This window comes from Danio rerio, chromosome 15, assembly GCF_052040795.2.
Source record: "Danio rerio strain M-AB ecotype USA chromosome 15, GRCz13ab, whole genome shotgun sequence".
Lineage (NCBI taxonomy): Eukaryota > Metazoa > Chordata > Actinopteri > Cypriniformes > Danionidae > Danio > Danio rerio.
In genome coordinates, this window is record NC_141035.1 from 46,671,097 (window position 1) to 46,692,326 (window position 21,230).

At 37.3% G+C, this 21,230-nt stretch overlaps 2 protein-coding genes across 2 annotated transcripts in view; one reads left to right on the forward strand and one right to left on the reverse strand.

Annotated features, from left to right (window-relative positions):
* The window catches only part of gria4a (glutamate receptor, ionotropic, AMPA 4a), an 877,747-nt gene that overhangs the window by 34,468 nt on the left and 822,049 nt on the right, over positions 1–21,230 (reverse strand). The window lies entirely within an intron of this gene.
* naalad2 (N-acetylated alpha-linked acidic dipeptidase 2) overlaps positions 2,187–21,230 on the forward strand; it is a 37,260-nt gene continuing 18,216 nt past the window's right edge. Inside the window, 8 exon segments of the mRNA NM_200277.1 lie at positions 2,187–2,322; positions 5,892–5,997; positions 6,625–6,811; positions 12,717–12,818; positions 14,354–14,479; positions 17,981–18,167; positions 18,262–18,355; positions 20,483–20,578. Of these exon segments, the coding sequence (NP_956571.1) occupies positions 2,241–2,322; positions 5,892–5,997; positions 6,625–6,811; positions 12,717–12,818; positions 14,354–14,479; positions 17,981–18,167; positions 18,262–18,355; positions 20,483–20,578 (980 nt within the window). The 5' untranslated portion in view covers positions 2,187–2,240.

A 21,230-nucleotide genomic window follows, 5' to 3' on the forward strand; every position in this document is an offset into this window, starting at 1 on the left:
GAATTAATACTTCATTTAAAATCAAGCTGCTTATCCGTGTGAATTACGAGCGTTCAAACACTGAACTATTGACTCCTATTCGCCAAAGACTCGTTCATCTGAATCATTTAATGTTGACGATTCAATTGAACCAAAACACGGCGTTTTTGGACATTTAAAAGAACAACCGTATTCATATGGAATAATATAGCTTAATTAATAAAGCCTAGAACAATGTAATCTAAGAAGAGAGAGAAATATTCAAAATAAAACTTTGTTTTGAGATAATATGTGTTTGTATTTTATATATATGTATATGTGATAGGCTATACACATAGACACACACACAAAACTCCTTCATTTATTCATTTTCCTTTAGTTTAGTCCCTTTATTCATCAGGGGTTGCCACGGCAGAATGAACCGCCGACTTATCCAACATATGTTTCATGCAGCGGATGCCATTCCAGCAGCAACCCAACACTGGGAAACACCCATACACACTCATTCACACTCATAAAGTACGGACAATTTAGATTATTCAATTTACCTATAGCGCATGTGTTTGGACTGTGGGGGAAACCGGAGTCACCCGGAGGAAACTCCAGCTATCTTCTTGCAGCAACCATCTTGCTGTGCTACCCACTGTGCCACCGTGATGCCAATAAATGTACACACACACTCACACACACACACACACACACACACACACACACACACACACACACACACACACACACACACACACACACACACACACATATATATAAATAAATAATTTTTGGCCAGCACTAAATTAAAGTTTTTTAAAAATGTGTCATTATTAACTCTCCCTTTAACTCTGTTTCAAACCTGTATGAGTTTCATTCTATTAAAAACAAAATAAGCTATTTTGACTAAATTAATTGTTACAAGTTTCCAACATTTTTCAAAATATCTTCTTTTGTGTTCAACAGAAAATAAGGAAATTGTGACTTGGGGTGAGTAAATATGAAGTATTGTTTTTATTTATTATTGTTTGTTTTATTTGGGGTGAACTATCCCTTTTAGAGTTAACATATCTACTAAAAATACCTGCTGTGTTTCTCAGTAAATGGTAAACTTTCTGTGAAAGATTTCTGTGACTATTTAAAGTTTTATAAATTTAATTTTACAGCATCGACATCATAATGTAATTAAAATACAACCAGTTAAATAAACTTAAGCATTAAGTTGTTCAAGCGTAAAACGACGTGATAGACTGTGTAACTGCTAGCGCCATTCGGTAGCAAGGTAGCCCAGAAACTCCATTCAGAATACTGAGGTAAAATAACCCTGCTGAAAAATCCAGCTTAAACCAGCCTTAGATGGTTGGCTGGTTTTAGCTGGTCGACCAGCCTGGTTTTTGAGGTGTTTTGGCCACTTCCAGGCTGGTTTCCAGTCATTTTCAGCCTGGTCTTAGCTGGTTTGGCTGGAAAGTGACCTGCTAAAACCAGCTTGACCAGCCTGGTTTAAGCTGGATATAGCTGGTTTTGGCTGGGGTCCCAGCCTGGCTAAGCTGGTCAAGCTGGTTTTAGCTGGTCATTTCTCAGCTTGTACAGCTAAAACCAGGCTGGAAATGGCTGGAAACCAGCCTGGAAGTGGCCAAAACCCCTCTAAAACCAGGCTGGTCAACCAGCTAAAACCAGCCAACCATCCTAGGCTGGTTTAAGCTGGATTTTTCAGCAGGAAATCTTCCTGTTTTAAAGAGTGGGCAGGGAAAAATGGAATTTAATGCAGTGCTTCTTGTCTGAGACTCACTTTATATTAAATATCTATTAGGCATTGAAGATCACTTATTTTTAAAATAAACAGATCTTAAACGTGGCAATTTTGGAAAGACAGTTCACCGGAAGCCGTTGTGCTGGCTGATAATTAAAGTCTGTTTGCATTTACCCCATTAGTAAGTTCCCATCCTCAAAGGATAGGTCAGTTTTTTTTTACTCATTAGGAAAACAAATCATCATTATGTTCTTCTTCTGTTAATTTAAAAGGTCATTTTCAGCAGCAACCAACAGCCAAATATTTAACTCACTTCATAAACCTGTGAAATTTCTGCACGGCGACTTCTATGAACGAACCCTTTTACGCTCGCTAAATCAAGTGAATTGGTGAATCATGTTCACTCAAACGAACCGATTCGCTGAAATGAACTAACCCAAACCAAAACACGCCTACATCTCTCTCCCCCACAGACAGTATTAGCTCTCCAACTTTCAACGAGTTATGAGCGGCGTTTAGTCAAATGGGTTCTGAGGATAAAATAATCCGCTGGATCTGCCGGCTAACAGCCATTACAGCTTTCTTCTTGATCGGCTTTATTATTGGTGAGTCTCCGCACCTGTATTCGTTTTACTTATTTTTAAAACGCAATGCTTATCGCGATTAAAGTAGATTTAAGTTGTTTTAAGTTTAAGACCGCAATTTAAACAAACAAAAAGCAAAACAATGTTGTCTAATACTGAGAATTAGCAGAGACTCTGCGTTTAATGGTTAAAATCAAATTGTTTGGTACCTGCAAGTCTCACCTGTCCAGATCTCATCTATTTCACATTCTTACTTTCAGAACAGGTGTGGCAAAACTTGAGAGACCCCATTCACTTCAAATAGCTCTTTCCCTATATCCAGGTGTTCAGTATACATTTATTTTTGATTTAACTGTTCACATGCAAACAGACATGTGGAAAAATCTATATATTTTCAAGAGTCTCACAGTTTATATATATATATATATATATATATATATATATATATATATATATATATATATATATATAGCTACCATATCAGTATTATATACTTTATAAACTTTAAATGTTATGTAATATTTTTATATAATATTATATAATATAATAATATAATATAATAATTTTTATATAATATAATAATATAATAATATTTTATATTTTTAATTTTTATAATTTTATGAATGCAGTTTTTATGCTTTTGTCTTGTTTATAGTGGTCCTTCTGTAAAATAATCTATTGAAATAGTAAAAATAATTATTTAAAATGCATATTTTTTATACTCTTACAGCCTTTTTCTGAGTAATTTTAATTCCCAAAATACTAGCAAGTACTTTTTTCATAATAGGCTTGATTATTGGAGAGTCTCTCTATCTGTATTAGTTTTATGTATTCGAATAATGCTAAACTTATCAAGATTAAAGTAGATTTCGGTTGTTTTAAGTTTGAGGCTGCTATTTAAACAAAGAAAAAGCCAATAACTGTTGTCAAATACTGAGAATTAGCAGTGACTCTGTGTTTAATCGCTAAAATCAAATAGTTTGGTACCTGCAAGTCTCACCTGCTGTATTTCACATACTTAAATACTTTCAGGACAGGTGTGGCAAAACTTGAGAGACTTCATTCACTTCAAATAGCTCTTTCCCTATATCCAGGGCCCGGTTTTTCAAAAGTAATCCACTGGGATTTTGGATAAGGGATTGGATCAAATCTTGAAAATGGGTTTTTCAAAAGAAAAAACGGATTACATAATCGGATTAGATCACGTAATCCAATCTTGGTTTTGATCTGGATCAAACCTTTACTTTGGGTTTTTCAGACCTTATTTGTAGGATCTGGATCACTTTGATCCAAAAAACCTGGATTAAACTGATCCCATCAGAAGGGTGGTTTTAGCGTGGATTTCATGCCCAAAATGTAATGAAAACTTAAAAAATGTATAAAATAATACTATTTTTGGATCATGCAGTATCTTACGAGATATACTATTTAATTATAAGGTTTTAATTTTATTTGTTCATCTGTCAGGCTATAGTGAGTATAGGCTTTAATGTATTCAGCCTTTCAGTATGCATACAGCAAAGTAGAAATAGCTTGACCTCATAAAATAATCCCCCAAACAGTTGTCAAAATTGACCAAAAACAATTAATTTTATTCTGTCAATAATTGAGATATATATATATATATATATATATATATATATATATATATATATATATATATATATATATCACAATGGAAAATATTTTTGTTTTTAGAATATTTATTAGTGATGCATGCAATGATTACAGAATAACCAAAAAAAAATTTCCAAAGAATGGCAATCGCTGATTTTTGATATCACTATCAACAATTGCAAAAAGAGACTGAAAGGGCAGAAGCACAGCTTCGTCTGGCAGAGAAACAACTGACTCTGACCAAACTGCAGCAAACCAAGGCCAATGACTTGAGATTCGCCTCCCAAAGGCTACGCTCAGACAAGCTGCTCTCTCCACATCAGATGAGGAAGTCTGAAATTATTGTGGAGTTTTTGACATTAAGTCTTTTTTTTTTATTTACATCTATATTTGAAACTTATTATAAATATCCTCAATGTACAGTGTTGTAGGTCTCAGATGAGCCGAATGCTGGAAGAGGATGGGGTGGGGTTTTTCTTGTTTTTATTATTATTATTATTTTAATAATTATTAAATTGTCTTAGTTTTCATTTCAAATTAAAATAAAGTTATATTGGCCCCACGCTGGCTATTCTACTTGTCGCTCTTTACGTATCTATAGTTCTACGTTGTGATGTCCTATGCTGTTTGAGCACTGGTTATCCAGATTTAGTGATCCTGAAAAGTTCCTATCCAGATCAGATTGATCCAATCCGATGTTGCTTTGAAAAACTGGCTCAAAAAGTAAGCTGGATAACGTGATCACGGATCGCAAAAACAGAATTACTAAATCCGGATCAATTTTATCCGGATTAAACCTTTTGAAAAACCGGGCCCAGGTGTTCAGTAGACATTTATTTTGGATGAAATTGTTCACATGCAAACACAGATGTGGAAAAATCTATATATTTTCAAGAGTCTCACAGTTTATATCAGTTTATACCACATCAGTATTATATACTTTATAAACTTTAAATGTTATGTGATATATTTTATCAATGCAGTTGTTATGCTTTTGTCTTGTTTATGGTGGTCCTTCTCTAAAATGCATATTTTTATATTCTTACAGCATTTTTCAGAGTTATTTTGAATCCCCGAATGCTAGCAAGTACTTTCTTATTAATTGGGTTTATTATTGGTGAGTCTCTGCACCTGTATAGGTTTTATTTATTTTATTAACGCAATGCTTATTGCGATTGAAGTAGATTTAAGTTGTTTTAAGTTTCAAACCGCAATTTAAATAAACAAAAAGCAAAACAATGCTGTCAAATACTGAGAATTAGCAGTCCCTTGGTGTTTAATGGTTAAAATCAAATTGTCTGGTACCTGCAAGTCTCACCTGTCCGGATCTCATCTATTTCACATTCTTGAATACTTTCAGGACAGGTGTGGCAAAACATTCACTTTAAATAGTTCTTTACCCAAATCCTGGTGTTCAGTATACTTTTATTTTGGATATAATTGTTCACATGCAAACACAGCCTTGGAAATATATAAATAAATATATATAATATAGCTGCCAGATCTCTGTTTAACACTTTGTAATCTCTAAATGTTATGGAAGATATTTGATCAATGCCATTTGTATGCCTTTGTCTTGTTTATGTTGGTTCTTCTCTAAAATATTCTATTGAACTAGTAAATCTGCATAAAATAACTCTTTAAAATGCATATTTTTATATTCCTAAAGCGTTTTCAAAGTAATTTTAAATCCCCAAAATAGTAGCAAGCAGGGTATTAACAAAACAAAAGTTAAATTGCTATTAAATTACTCTCTAAATACCAAATTCCCATGGAAAAACACAAAAATACATTAATCTAAAGATGTAGAAAGCCTAAATGTGTTGATCGCTTAGCTTATGTTGACTTTTAGCTTTTGCATTTGTAATATTTGATCATTTATTCAATATACCAGTCAGAATTTATGCATATTAAACAGATAATCTGCAATATTCCTCAGGCATGGTTTACTGTAACATGTGTCTGTTTCTCAGGTTGGTTTGCTCGACCTTCTTCTGTCAATCATGAACGCACATCAAAAAGCTTCCTGCGCGACTTTCTGGATGAGATGCATGCAGAGAATATTAAACATCATCTCAGGTGCCCTTACTAAACAATACTCTTAAATGCACTTGTATTAGTTTGATTATTAAGTGCAGATCTACTCCAAAACACAGCCTTTTAGTTGCTTTTGCTAGCAGAAATGATTTTAAAGGGGGCCTATTATGCAAAAATCACTTTTATAAGGAGTTTAAACACAGTTGTGTGGCAACAATCTGTGAATATAACCAGCATCTAATGTTAAAAATTCATTATTTCTATTTGTTATAGTCACACTTGATGAAAACAATCTGCAGAAACACTTTGATGTTCTCCCTTTGTATGTGTCATCAAAGGGGGAAAGCCCCGCCCACTAGTGACCATCTCTATCTCATTAGCATATAAGGATAGTCTTATTTTTGAGTCTGCCACTATGCTGACACACAGGCATTTGTAGCTCCGCCCTCTTTTGAAAAGATCTCATTTTAATTTAAAGTGACTGAAATGTCACAATTAGGATCAAAGTCTATATGCATCCGTTTCAGAGCGTTATAAAGTTCAGTTGAGCTGAAACTTCACACATACACACACACACACACACACACACTAGGGACATCATAGACTTATTTTACATCTTGAAAAAGGGGTCAGTTTTAAGGTCTATATTTATGTTTGTCATTTAAACAGGAAGTTCACAAGGCTTCCACATCTGGCCGGAACGCAGCAGAATCTGAATCTAGCGGAGCAGATACGCAATGAATGGATGGAGTTCGGGCTGGACTCAGTAGAGCTGGTTCCATACGATGTGCTGCTTTCATACCCAAATAAAACAAATCCCAATTACATCTCCATAGTGGACCAGCTGGGCAATGAGGTACATCCTGACAACCACAGTCCAATCTAGTACTGCATGATACTGGGAAAATAGGTTATCTGTTGGTATAGTCATTGAGAATTGCGATAACGATATTCATTCGTTCATTTTCCTTCGGTTTAATCCTTTATTTATCAGGGGTCACCACAGCGGAATGAACCGCCAACTATTCCAGCATATGTTTTACGCAGCGGATGCTCTTCCAGCCGCAACCCAGTACTGGGAAACACCCATACAATCTTACATTCACACACACACTCAAACCAGAGCACCCGGAGGAAACCCACGCCAACACAGGGAGAACATGCAAACTCCACACAGAAACGCCAGCTGGCCCAGCCACGACTTGAACCAGTGACCTTCTTACTGTGAGGTGACAGTGCTAACCACTGAGCCACTGTGCTGCCTAATAATGATATTACTGTTCCATAGAAAAATGCTATTTTTATTAGCTTAATCGTTTATTTATGCAGTGGTATTAGCATAAACAAATAAAAAAATATGTTTCAGGTTCAATTAATTCTAATTCATACTAAAAAACTGCGTCGAGGTGTAAAAATGTAGTTTTTAAAACACAATGAATGAGTGAAAACCTGCGCAGATATTCTGGCTCTGATTGGCTGTTGTCATTTTCCTGTCTCCCTTTCTTTCATTAGTGTTAATTTTTAGCTTTGGATTCGCCTTTGGGCTGCTCCAGCCAATAGCAGAACAGAAACTACTGGGGAGGCGAGGCTAAATATCGCAAGGCCCCATATGATTGGTCAAATTTGCATAAACAACCAACGCATAAAATAAATGTTTAAAAGTTATCTCTGTGATATGTATATCGCATATACTATTATCGCGATAACAATAATTTTGAGATATATCATGCAGCCTTAGTCCAATTACAAACAAACATGGCGTATTTTTAGAAAAGCCTAAATGAATTTGATAGAAGGATTTTTATACAGCTTTTCAGGAACATTTAGTAAGTATTGTGTAAAACATAAATGCAAATGCTTATCTTAGTCTCCGTTATGGCAATCAAATAAAACACCCTTCCTTATATTGCAACGGCCATTGCAAAATCATTATCAGTCATGCTTTAATTTCCATGCTCAAGAGTTGCATGAACTAGAAGAGCACATGCTCGTCTTCAGTACAGACACACGTGCATGTCATTTTACTAAGATTTTATAGCAATACACCATTTTCAAAAATCATCAGTTCTTTATAAAAGCACTCTGAATTCATTTTGTGCTTCAAGAAAAAAGAAACTGATGTGAAGGATGTATAATTTAAAATTAAAAGCATTTTAGTCTTAAAAATACTTAATAATAGCATGTATGTATTAGTGTTGTGTGTAAATGTGATGTATGTACAGACCTAAAGCCAGCCTGTTGAAAGGGGTGGTTCTTCGTTTAAAAAAAAAGTGGAACTTTTTTTGCAGTTATTCACCTCGTTTCATAGTTAAACGCTGCATTTTAGGGTGCTTTCACACCTACACTTTTGTTTCGGAACATGTCTCGTTTGTCCAGTTAGCGCGGTTCGTTTGGCATATGTGAACAGGGCAATCGCGCTCTGTTCCGCGCCAAAGTAATCGCTCCGAGATCGCTTGAATGAGGTGGTCTCGGCTCGATTGAAACGAACCCTGGAGCGGTTCGATTGCAGTGAGAAAGCGATCCGATCCGAGCGCGGTTATATCACAGTGTTTTATGGATATGTAATAGGCTTACGGCTACATGAAGAGAGAATTATGAGTAGGGCAGGAAGTTTCACGAGTCTCCGGATGCCCGCAAACGAGTGATGATCTCCCGGTAATCTCGCGTCTCCCTCCCGGTCCTCAAATAGGCATCATCGCGCACCCTTCTCACCCCTCCCCACCGCATCTCTCCTCAGACACGTCGCGCGCGCACCCTGTCAATCACCACCAAACCACCACCTCCCCTGACAGCTGAGCGGGACGCTGCAAAATAAACCCTGACACTCTGACCAATGTGAGGAGAGTTTACTCACACGTGACTTGTTTTATCTCTTTTGGTCCGATTGGAAACTTTGCAGTGTGAAAGCGAACCGCTCCAAGAGCAAAGAGCAACAATGTAACAATTGTAATCTCTGTTTCGGAACAACTGAATCGATTCACAGGTGTGAAAGCACCCTTAGAGGCATTTTAAGCACAATTGTTTTCAGGGTTCATACACATTTTTACTATTAAAATTCAATAACTTTTCCAGGACTTTCAAGTAAACTTTCATGACCTAATATTTCATGTAATGTCTACGTATACGTGGTAAATAATAATAAGAAAAACAATGCATGTTCAAAGTTATTACAGCATATCATAACACATGCAACAATTTATTTAGTTTAAATTAATCTTTATATATATGTAAAATGTATTCCGATAACGCTCACGCAGCACTAATACGGTGAGAGCATGAGTTCGGCCATGGACAGAAAAGAAGACACACAACCCATATTTAAGCATTCACATATTTGTTAAACTAATTTCCATGACTTTTCCAAAACTTTGTGGGTTTTTCAGATTTTCCAAAATTTTTCCAGTCCTGGAAAATGCCATGTCAGAATTCCATCACTTTCCCTGGTTTTTCATGACTGTATGAACCCTGTATTTTTAACCAGACTTTTTGATGTACCTAAAATATTTCCTACCATTTCGTTAAATTGCCTAGCATACTATTTTACTTCTAGCTATTTATTAATGAATGTGCATTTAAACTCTACATTTTACGAATAATGTTAGAAGATTAGCATTATAATACAATTTCAAGAGTTTGCCCTAAGCTGATGATTAATTATGGAGCTTGTTTAGCATTCTGTCCCAGGAGAGAGCACTGAACTTGTGAGATCCTCGAGCCCGGGGCTCCCTCCCATTGCAGGGAGTCCGAGTTCAGGTAGGTCTCGAGAACTCCCCTGCTTGATAATGTTGGAAGTAGATTAAAATGCTATGAAGTGTCTATGCTGTCAATTTAGATTTGTCAATTTACTTATGTTATATGTTTTTGGTCTGTGGGAGGAAACCGGAGAGCCCGGTGAAAACCCACGCAAACATGATGAGAACATGCAAAACGCTGACCTGGCCAGGAAGTTTCCGAGCTGGTGACATTCTTGCTGTGCGGCCGTGGTGCTAACCACTAGGCCTCCGTGCTGCTCTGACAAGGAAAGGGGAGGAGTAGGGGTGGAAGGGGGGGGTTCTTCAAGACGAAGATGGCTGAAGTAAGATACTCTGGTGATTTATAGAGGTTAAGGAGTCGTCTGATTGGTACATCAGTGTTAGCTAACGAGGACCAGGTGCTATCAATCATAAGCATATGCTCCTCTCGAAATTAGTTTATAAATAAACTTTACTTAAAAAAGCTTTTAACTTGAACTTTGAACACTTTTTAAACTTACTTTAAATTAAGATTAATTTAAAGCCGGCACCAATAGCCTAGTGCAAGAACATATTTATTCTTGAAGGGTCCATATTGGTACCTCAAAAGTATAAATTAGTAACTACAAATTTTAAGAGGAACACTTAAGTAAATTTTAGGTACTAATATGCAGGGCGCCTCAAGGGGGGGAAAGTTAAGACGATAAACCCCCCCCAACCCAGCCCCTGGTCTTACCTTTCATCCGCAATCACCCCGAGTCCCCCAACCCCACTCCCTCCTACCCTCAACCCCACACACTTTCATTCACGATTACTTGTCAAAGGGTCCGTGGCGGCCAGCGGCGCCCCTGCTAATATGTACCTTTGAGATACCCAGTGACAGCTTGCGTACCTTTATTTCTGAGAATATGGTTAGTGCGTTGACACATAGCACAGAGGTGCTTGCGGAGACCTGAGTTTGATTCCTGGCTCGATGTCCCTTGCTGATCCTTTCCCTATCTCTGCTGCCCACACTTTCCTGTCTGTAAACCTCCACTGTCCTTACAATAAAGGTGAAACCCCTAAAATAAATAAATAATTAAAAACTGAATGCTATAGGCAAATAACAAACTGGCCAGCACATTCAACCTCAGAATCTGGCCATTTTAACAAAAATCAAACAGAATATACTGATAATTATAATATTAATAGGAATAATAATCCTATTATATTAATTATCCTATTAATAATAATAATCATGACAAACTCCAGACAAACTTTAAAGCAATTACTAATATTAATTGACAATTCAAAACTATTTGAGTATATAACATTTAAAGATATATACAGTTGAAGTCAGAGTTATTAGCCCCCGTGAATTATTAGCTTCCGTTTATTTTTCCTACAATTTCTGTTTAACGGAGAGAAGATTTTATCAACATAATAGTTTTGATAACTCATTTCTAATAACTGATTTATTTTATCTTTGCCGTGATGATGTAAATAATATTTGACTAGATATTTTTCAACATACTAGTACTCAGCTTAAAGTGACATTTAAAGGCTTAAGTGGGTTAATTAGGTTAACTAGGCAGGTTAGGATAATTAGGCAAGTTATTGTATATCGATGGTTTGTTCTGTAGACTATCGGAAGAAATATAGCTTTAAAGAGGCTAATCATTTTGGCCTTAAAATGCTGCTCGAAAAATTAAAAACTGCTTTTATTCTAACCAAAATAAAACAAATAAGACTTTCTCCAGAAAAAAAAATATTATCAGACATACTGTGAAAAGTTCCTTGCTCTGTTAAACATCATTTGGTAAATATTTGAAGAAGAAAATAATTCACAGGGGAGGCTAATAATTCTGACTTCAACTGTATATATATATATATATATATATATATATATATATATATATATATATATATATATATATATATAATTTAATATAAAGAAATTATTGGTAACAAAAGACAATTTTGCCTCAAAAATGTATGAACATTGTCACTTTACTCACAGCTGATTGATCCATTTAATCTTTTACCCAGAATAAAACCTACTTTGGAGAAAGTTAGCTGTGTAGCGCAAGTTACCATTGGCAACAAATCCCAACAAAAAACCAATCCACCTTCTTGAGCCCAAAAACTCAAGAGTTTGCTCAAACTAAATGCAAACTTACCGTAGTAAAACACTCAAAACAGGAGGACGTGAGGAGCTGCCGTCACGGTTATTAATAAATATTTTAAAACTGCGTCGGTTCTCCGCCTCCTTCTTCCCACACAAAGAACCTTTATTACATTGGTGCCGAAACCCGGGAGAAGGAGGGACGCGTTGTCCAGATGCCCTCGCCGCTGAGAGAGGGGGCGAGTGTTTGGGAGTTAACCCGAGTAGGGGAGAAATCCGTTCGTCTGCCCAGAGTGCCGGGGCGGCCTGAGGCTGGCGAGGAAAGTATCTGCCTGCTGCCGTCTCCCAGCATGGGGAGGAGCAGGGGACGCGGCCTCACCACCAGAAGGGAAAGTGCTGAAGGGAGCCATCCCACAGAACCCGGGGGAGTCGCCGCAATCCGCCATGATGCCAGAGCCTGCATCCGTCCACCGAAGCGGGAGCAGAGCAGGAGACCAGAAATGCCGCCAGCCAGCCAGGAGAACCGCCGCCGGATGCCAGTGTCTGGAGAACCGAACCCCAATTTTTTTTTTTCTTTTTCCTCTCTCTCCTTTCTTGGTCTACTCTGTCTTTCCTCCTTTTTTTTCATCTCCTTTTCTCTCGGCCCGTCTCATATAGGTCTCGCGGGTGCTGCGTCGGTTCTCCGCCTCCTTCTTCCCACACAAAGAACCTTTATTACACCCTCCTTTTATTCATGGCATCAGGAAGATTTTGTGGTGTGTCTGTGTGTTTTAAGGACCGTTATCTCATCACTATTACGGCTGTGAGTAGCGACTCCAGCTTTGATGCCATGGTGACAGGTTAAAATCCATTAATGTGTGTCCGTTGATGTTTTCTAGTGAATATAGTCCATAATAGAAGTCTATCTGTCTGTTTCTCTCTTTCAGATCTTTAAAACCTCTCTAGCTGAGCCGGTTCCAGAAGGTTATGAGGACGTGGCTGATATTGTCCCTCCGTACAGCGCATTCTCTGCTAAAGGACAACCAGAGGTGAAGAAACACGTGTAAACTAACACTGACACATGCTTTACCATTCAACATAGAAATAAAACTGATAGACTTGATTTTCTGAGTGAATGTTAGTAATTGATTCATGTGTATCTCATTCACAATAACTTTTTAATATAAATGAATAGTTTTATTTGGCAAGGAGGCAAATTAAATTAATCAAACGTTGCAGTTTCGACATTTACAATTTCAACTTTCTATATGTTATGTAATCAAATTAAATAAAAAGGATTGCAGTTTTTACAATGTGAAGCATCATGTGTATATATTATATATATATATATATATATATATATATATATATATATATATATATATATATATATATATATATATATAGCAATATCACATGAGTAGCAGTACGATGTATATCGGCAGTGGTAGGAGGCATCCTTAGTATCCCACCAGTAACGATATACAGCCACATCGCACTGCTACTCATGTGATATTGCATTTGTACAGTTCAATGGGATAATTGTGTGTATAAAATAGAAAATCAAACACAGAGAGTCTCAAAACCCTTTTATATGAGGAACTACTTTCTAGCATTTGAATGATTCTCTAGCGTAATGTCTAAAGCAGGAGTCACCAACCTTTATGAAACTGAGAGCTACTTCTTGGGTAACGATTAATGTGGAGGGCTACCAGTTTGATAAACACTTCTCAAATAACAAATTTGCTCAATTTACTTTTAATTATACTTTGTTTTTGGTAATAATTAATAATATTCATCCATATGAAGACACTGATCATGATTCTCACAAAAGTTATCAACAATGATTTAACAGGGTAGGAAATACCCTGTATTTAATGTATCAATGTGCAACACTTCACTGCAAATATTTACATTTTTAAATGATTACTTCTATATTAGATGAAGCTTACTGGTAAGTGGCGCTATGGTGAGCTAGTTTTTAGAACAGGCCTGCGGGCAACACATGTGATCCTCGCGGGCTACCTGGTGCACCATGTTGGTGACCCCTGGTCTAAAGTTATGACAAAACAGGGGATTTTGCTAACATTTTAAGATTATAAGGCTGAACGGCATGAAATGCCATCAGTCTACAAAGATTTCCCAGTATTACTCTGTTGCAATCGGGAGATCACAATAATTAATCCAGAAAAAGCCAAAGCAACGCAAACACTAGCAGATTACTGTTGTGTTTGTGTTTAGCGTTTTTCCTTATCACATGCGGGCATTTCTTCTTTCTTTCTGTTTACTGAAGTCTTCTGCAGTAGCGAAAACAGGAGACTCATTAGAAACAGATGGCCATCTCCGGTTTTAAGACTTTAAGATGGGTCCCATCTCACTCAGCACACTACAATTACTATAGTATAAACACAGCAGTACAACATTCAAAAGAAAGAGGGCGACTTAGAAAGTCACTTACCTGTTCTGTAATGATTATGCATTAATGATTATAAATGCAGCCTAGATTTTATGTTTTAATCTTCTGGTATTGTAACATTAAATAAACTGGATTTGCATGCACAAAATGTTTGCTTGTGATCTGTAGGATGAGCTGGTGTATGTGAATTATGGACGGACAGAGGATTTCTTTAAGCTGGAGCGTGAGCTGGGAATAAACTGTACAGGAAAAATCCTCATCGCCAGATACGGCAAAATCTTCCGGGGGAATAAGGTAAAGTTTAGTTGTAGTGGTATTGGCGGCTCACCAAAATAGTTCACCCAAAAATGTACAATATATATTTTTATATATTCTATATTATAATAATATAGATATTATAAATTATAATATATATTCTGAAGAATGATCATACCTGTCAACCCTCCCGTTTTTCCTCATAGACTGTAAAATATATGGACGTAGTATCCGTGACGTCACCCATAGGTTTCTAAAGAGCGCAAAAGAAGCCACAAGTAGGCGCGGCCAACCGTCGCCATTTTGTTCGCGCGTCATCACGCCCACGGCGGGATACCAAACAAGGGCAAAGAGGCGGAGAGTGAGCGGAGCTACAGACACCTGCTAGCATTTAGCTTGGACCTGGTTCAGACACACTTTACTTTGGGAGAACGCTTAATACTTTATCACCTGTGACTCGGTTGTATTCTGACCACTTGTGCTTGGCTGTACACTATATCAATAAAGTGTTTAGACTTTTAAAAACACTGCTGTAATACATTGAGCCACTAAACATTGTTCTTATGAGGTTTTTCAACAGGAGGAAAACACGAATACTTCCAAACACTTCAGATATAGTCTGTGTTAGTTAATGTAAGACTATTGATGAAATCCAGCATAACACTGTATGACAACGCTTCAGATGACTGATCTAGAGCCTACAGCTAATCAATCCGTCAGATTCTGGAGTGCATTACAGCTCTAAATATAAATATAAATGATAAATGATCTTAAATAAAACAAATACATGTATGGAGATGGTATATAAGTATATAACTTTACTCACATGGGAAACGGAGGCCACGTGAATGGTTTGTGAGCACAATTAAGTGCACTCAGCATGCCATGCCATCTAATAATTGTAGGAAACAAGTCCAAAAGGCATTTGACTGTGTAAAGCCACATAAAACAACACAGAAATACGATAAATATGCCGAGTTCAGTGGCTAATCTGCAGGATTCAGCTGAGGTGACGTGACGGCGACCAACAAGACCTAGCTGTTACTCAAGTGGCCACACCCTTAATTATGCTAACTTAATATAAAGGAAACGGATGAGTTATTAAAAAATTCACCACCTCACAGTTGTCATGAAGGGTAATATTAGCTGTATTAACCTAAATCGTTCTTTGTAGCAGGCTGTAAACACTTTTTTTCTGCTGTAAAGTTGGCCATTCTAACAGTGGGCTCAATTGATATTTGCTCTGTTTTGGAGCCAGGAGCGGCCAGGACTAGCGGAATTTCGGATGAATTGCAGTTTTAGTTATTCCGTATTGGCTTCCTGAGAGAGAGCGGGAGGTTGCTGCTTGTTTTTCCCAGGATTCTCCCGTATTTTACAGTTCTATCCCGCGATCATCCCCTAAAAGGTATTTTCCCGTATTTCTCCCGTATTTTCAGTCTTTCTCTGAAGGGTAGCAAATAAACATTAAAGAGCCAGAAATTCCTTTACGCAACCCATATTGCCAAACCACCAGGTGCCGCCCCTTGCTCTTAAATGTGAGTCTGTTCTGTGCTTTTGCTTTGTTTAGGCGAGAAAACATTTTGAAATAAATATAAAAATGGAGAGATTCCCTTTCCTTTTCATTACAGGTGCCGTCTCCCCTTCATATGTAATCCTCAGAGCAGTCATATAGCGCTGCATGACTGTCAGCAGACGTGCTGCATAGTGATAAATAGACACTGTTTTCCAAACGGATTCTGTACACACAATTTGAAGCGGAGCAAAAATCTGGGTTTTGGGTGTGTGGTTAAACAGACATATACAAATAATTAATAATAATAACACCTAAAGATGTCGATCTTGGTGTTTTTTTTTTTCAAACACAACTAATTCCCTAGTCCCCCAGCGACGCTCCAGGGACAGACGAGTCTTTGCTGAGGCCTGCTTCCAGCCTCCCTTGCAGTGACTGCAGCTCTGCACAAGACTTTTGGCCAGCGGAGAAATTAAAATGGTCGTGCCCAACTGAGTCTGGTTCTCTCAAGGTTTTTTTTCTTCACTCTCCTATCAGCTGAAGTTTTTTTTCCCTCTCCGCTGTCGCCACTGGCTCGCATGGTTCAGGATTGTTAGAGCTATGCATAGATGAATTTGCTCTTCAGTGTTTGAACTCTCAGTAATGATTTTAAATTACACTGAACTGAGCTAACCTGAACTGAACTTAAACACTAAAAACTGAACTACACTTTTCCAGTTACTATGACCATTTATGTGAAGCTGCTTTGACACAATCTACATTGTAAAAGCGCTATACAAATAAAGCTGAATTGAATTGAATAATTTCGTCCTAAATGAGCATAAAAAGTTAGGAAAACAATTGAATGCTTTCATTATAACGTTAGATGTGTGCATTTTTAAATTGACACCTGTTATTTAATGTAATCGAACAAAAAAAATTAAATAAATAAGAGATTCATTCGTTGCTCTTTAATCAGAATGTGTAAGTTATACAGTGAAGAAACGGCTGATAGGATTTCATAACTTGATTCTATTTTTTTATAATAGCTAATTTTAATAAGCTGAACTGTTTGCTAATGCATTTGCTGCTAATGTACACTATTTATTTTTTCTTTTGTAAATAATAATAATAAAACATTTTACTGACCACTTAACTGTTTATTTACAATAAAACAGCTCCAAATGTCCAAATGAACATAGTTATTAATTTGGGGATTTTTTTTAGGGGGGTATCCCTTATTATGGTGGGCATATGGCTTATTTTCACATCCCTATGTTGACAGTTAGGAGAATGATGGAAGCAGTCAGTGTGTTTCCAGATGCAAATTGGAGTTATGCGCAAAACTGGAATTTTTACATTTACGAATAAAGCATATTTACTATTAATAAGTCCTGGCACGGATGAAAACAAAGTTATTAACATCCATACTATTATGTTTTTACAACATGTAAAATAAGTCTCTGATGTCCCCAGAGTGTTAGGTGAACTTTCAGCTCAAAATATCACACAGATAATGTTTTAGAACTCTTTGAATCTGACCCTTTTAGGCTAATGGTGCCATTTTGGTGACTGTTGCTTTAAATGCAAATGAGATTGTGCTTTTTTAAAAGAGGGTGGAGCTACAGATGCCTATACATCAGCAAAGTGGCAGATTCAAAACTCTAATGGCGTGCAGCTGCTTCTAACTCAGGGCTGTTTATGCTAATGAGGGAGAGATGGTCACTTGTGGGCGGGGCTTTCCCCCTCTGATGACACGTACAAAGGGAGAATGTCAATCAAAGTGTTTCTGCAGACTCTTTTTATCAAGTGTGATTATAAAAAAATACAATTAATGCATTTTTACTATAAGGAGCTGCTTATAGTCACACTCTGCTGCCACACAACTGTGTAAACCCCCTTATAAAGATTTTTCGCAATTATTTTGCGTAATAGGTCCCCTTTAAGATGTCAAATAATTGTATTTTACCTAGACCGTGCAGTGTAATTTCAGTTACAATAATGTCGATAGATAACTTTGGTAAAATTTTTGGGTAAACTGTCCTTTTCAGGTGAAGAATGCGGTGCTAGCGGGCGCTAAAGGGATCATACTGTTCTCGGACCCTGCGGATTACTGGGCGGAGGATGTAGAGCCATACCCTAAAGGCTGGAATCTGCCCGGTGGAGGCGCTCAGAGGGGGAACGTGCTGAATCTGAATGGAGCCGGAGACCCTCTCACACCAGGATACCCTGCTAAAGGTGTGTGTGTGTGTGTGTGTGTGTGTGTGTGTGTGGGAGAGAGAGATTCTGCGTCAATGATCAATGTTGACCAGTGTGTTTCCTCAATGTCCAGAATACACATACAGGTCCAGTCTGGAGGATGCAGTGGGGCTTCCCAAAATTCCCGTGCATCCCATCGGATTTCATGATGCAGTTCATCTGCTGCAGTGAGTACAACACACTCCCTTAGAGAAGACAAAAGTATTAGTATTACTATTAGTAAAAAAAAATAACATTTAATTTCAAGAGTTCACACTTGCGTATTTGGCATGCTGTCCCGGAAGAGAGCCCTGAGCTCGTAATATCCTCGAGCCCGGGGTTCCCTCCCGTTAGAAGGTCGAGAGGGGAGTTCAAGCTCAGGTTGGTCTCGACAACTCCCCTGCTGTTGCCGTGTGAGAAGTGTAAACTTTGGTTATATTTGGTTTAGTCGATTGGCTATGGTGTGAGTTTTTGGACAGTGGGAGAAAACCGGGGAACCCGGGGGAAACCCACACAAACACGGGGAGAACATAGAAACTCCGCACAGAAACACCGACCAGCCCAATAGGAGGTCGGACCGGCTGTATTCTTGCTTTGAGGCAACAGTGCTAGCCACTGGGCCACCGTGTTGCCCTATCAGAATAGGGTGGAGGGTAGAGGTGGAAGGGGGGGGAACTTCAAGACGAAGATAACTGGAGTGAAAAACTCTGGTTATTTATAATACTTCTGTAATCATCTAATAGAGCAGATTACAGAGCTGATGAGGTGCAGCCATGTTCATCATAAGCATGTGATCCTCTCGAAATTAGTTTATAAATAAACCATACTTATGAAGAGTGCCTCACACAGGTGAGTGGGCTTGACAAACCAACTGTAGTAACATTCTTCTCTCTCTCTCTCTAAAAAAACACTCCCTCTATCTTTTTTTTATAAATAAATAACATATAAATATTTATATATTTAATACTTCAAGCAAAACAAAAATCCAGTTTTATCATCCTATTGAATATTTTCTTTTTCCTAGACTGATTGCATATTTTTTAATATAATCAAATATGTAGGATAATACTAATGACAGCAACAAAAACGATTTAATAATTATCATTAAATTTTCATATATTTATTAGTCATATTTAGGCCCACACAATATCTGCAGATTTGTAGCCCATCGAGTCTATTTATTTACTTGTGTAAATGTGTGTGAATTTTAATTTGCTCAGTTTTTAAATACATTTCACTAATATTATTTCACTAATGATATAATAATTGTAATATTAAAATGTTGATATGATTAATTTACAATACAGTTTGTACAGTAATATTTTCTGTCTTTTAGTAGAGATATTATATAAGAGACTTGCTTTGTTTACCAAATAATCTAATTGGATTTGCATTGTGAACATTAAATACAAGTTAAAAAGGTATTATTTTTTATTTCATATATTAAGTTTTTAGTTTCGATACTCCCAAAATAATGTCGCATAAATCCGCAGATTTTTTAATATTCTCTGCAGAACTAGCAAAAATGTTCTGCAGATTCTGTCTGGCCCTAGTCATATTAACTGGAAGGAAAGTGTTAGCCTTTTTAAAACCCTAAGCTGATCATATGCTTGTTTGATTCACTTAAAAACGAATGATAATACCAATAATTCATAATAATTGATAACTTAATAACAAGAAGGTCGCTGGTTCGAGCCTCGGCTGGGTCAGTTGTTGTTTCTGTGTGGAGTTTGCATGTTCTCCCTGTTTCCTCCGGGTGTTCCGGTTTCCCCCACAGTCTAAAGACATGCGGTACAGGTGAATTGGGTAGGCTAAATTGTCTGTAGTGTATGAGTGTGAATGAATATTTCCGAGTGATGGGTTGCGGCTGGAAGGGCATCCGCTGCGTAAAACGTGCTGGATAAGTTGGCGGTTCATTCCACTGTGGCGACCCCGGATTAACAAAGGGACTAAGCCGAAAAGAAAATGAATGAATGAATGAATAATAACTTAATAATATTAGTTAGTATTATTTAATATCATATTAAATGAGGTAAAGTTTAAAGCCTATTACATGCTCTTTTTGTTGCTTTATTAAAATTTAATATTAATACATTTAATATTTTAAATATAACATATTTTAATATTTTACATTTAATATTTTAATTTTATTGAAATGTTCATAAGAATAAATTCATAATCATATTGAATGAGGAATAGTGTTTTATTTATTTATTATTTTATTTTATAAGCGGATGGCATGCTTGTTTTATTGATTTACAACTGCATTTTGTGTCTTAGTTTATCTGAAATGAACTGAAAGTCTCTTCCTCCAGGAATATGGGAGGACCTGCTCCTCCAGACAGCTGGAAAGGTGCGCTTAATGTCTCGTACAGAATCGGACCGGGATTCACAGATGGTTTCCGTCAGAAGTATGACTTAATATACACCTATATATACAGTAAAACCTTTAGTTTGTTCATGCACTGGTCAGTTTTACGCTGTGTCCTAACAACACACGACGATTCCAGCAATTTGTCTCTCTGCACCAAACGCAACGTGACATGACAGAAACATTTACGGCGTAATTGCACTATGTACAGTTGCCTTAAACCATGTCGAAGCACGCTTGTCCCCACTCCCCTTTGCCCCAACAGCCTGAACTCACATTGCATCCGAGCTAAAGCACGCTTACGTCATCCACGATGTGCTGTTCAGTTTAACAGAAGCGCTCTCGCTCAGCTCAGTGGAGATTTCTTGAGTTATATAATTTTAGTTGTTTGATATGCAGTGACAGTCAAATACTTCACCTAACAGATCAGCGCAGATTTTGACACTAAAGTTGGAGGTTTGCTAAAGTCGCATCTGTCGTGCAGTGAGGGGTTTGCGTCTTTAATAATCTACGACAGTTTGCTTTCATTGAAAATTAAGAATGATTATTAAATCCTTATGATACAGTTCCTTAAAAGGCACGTCTCGTCTTCAGTTTCGGGCTCAGGCGCGCTTTGCACTCTAGAAGCACACCGCGCCAAAGCCCAAGTGAACCACGCTCTGGCAGACCTCTTCCACTGGGCCAGGGCCAGC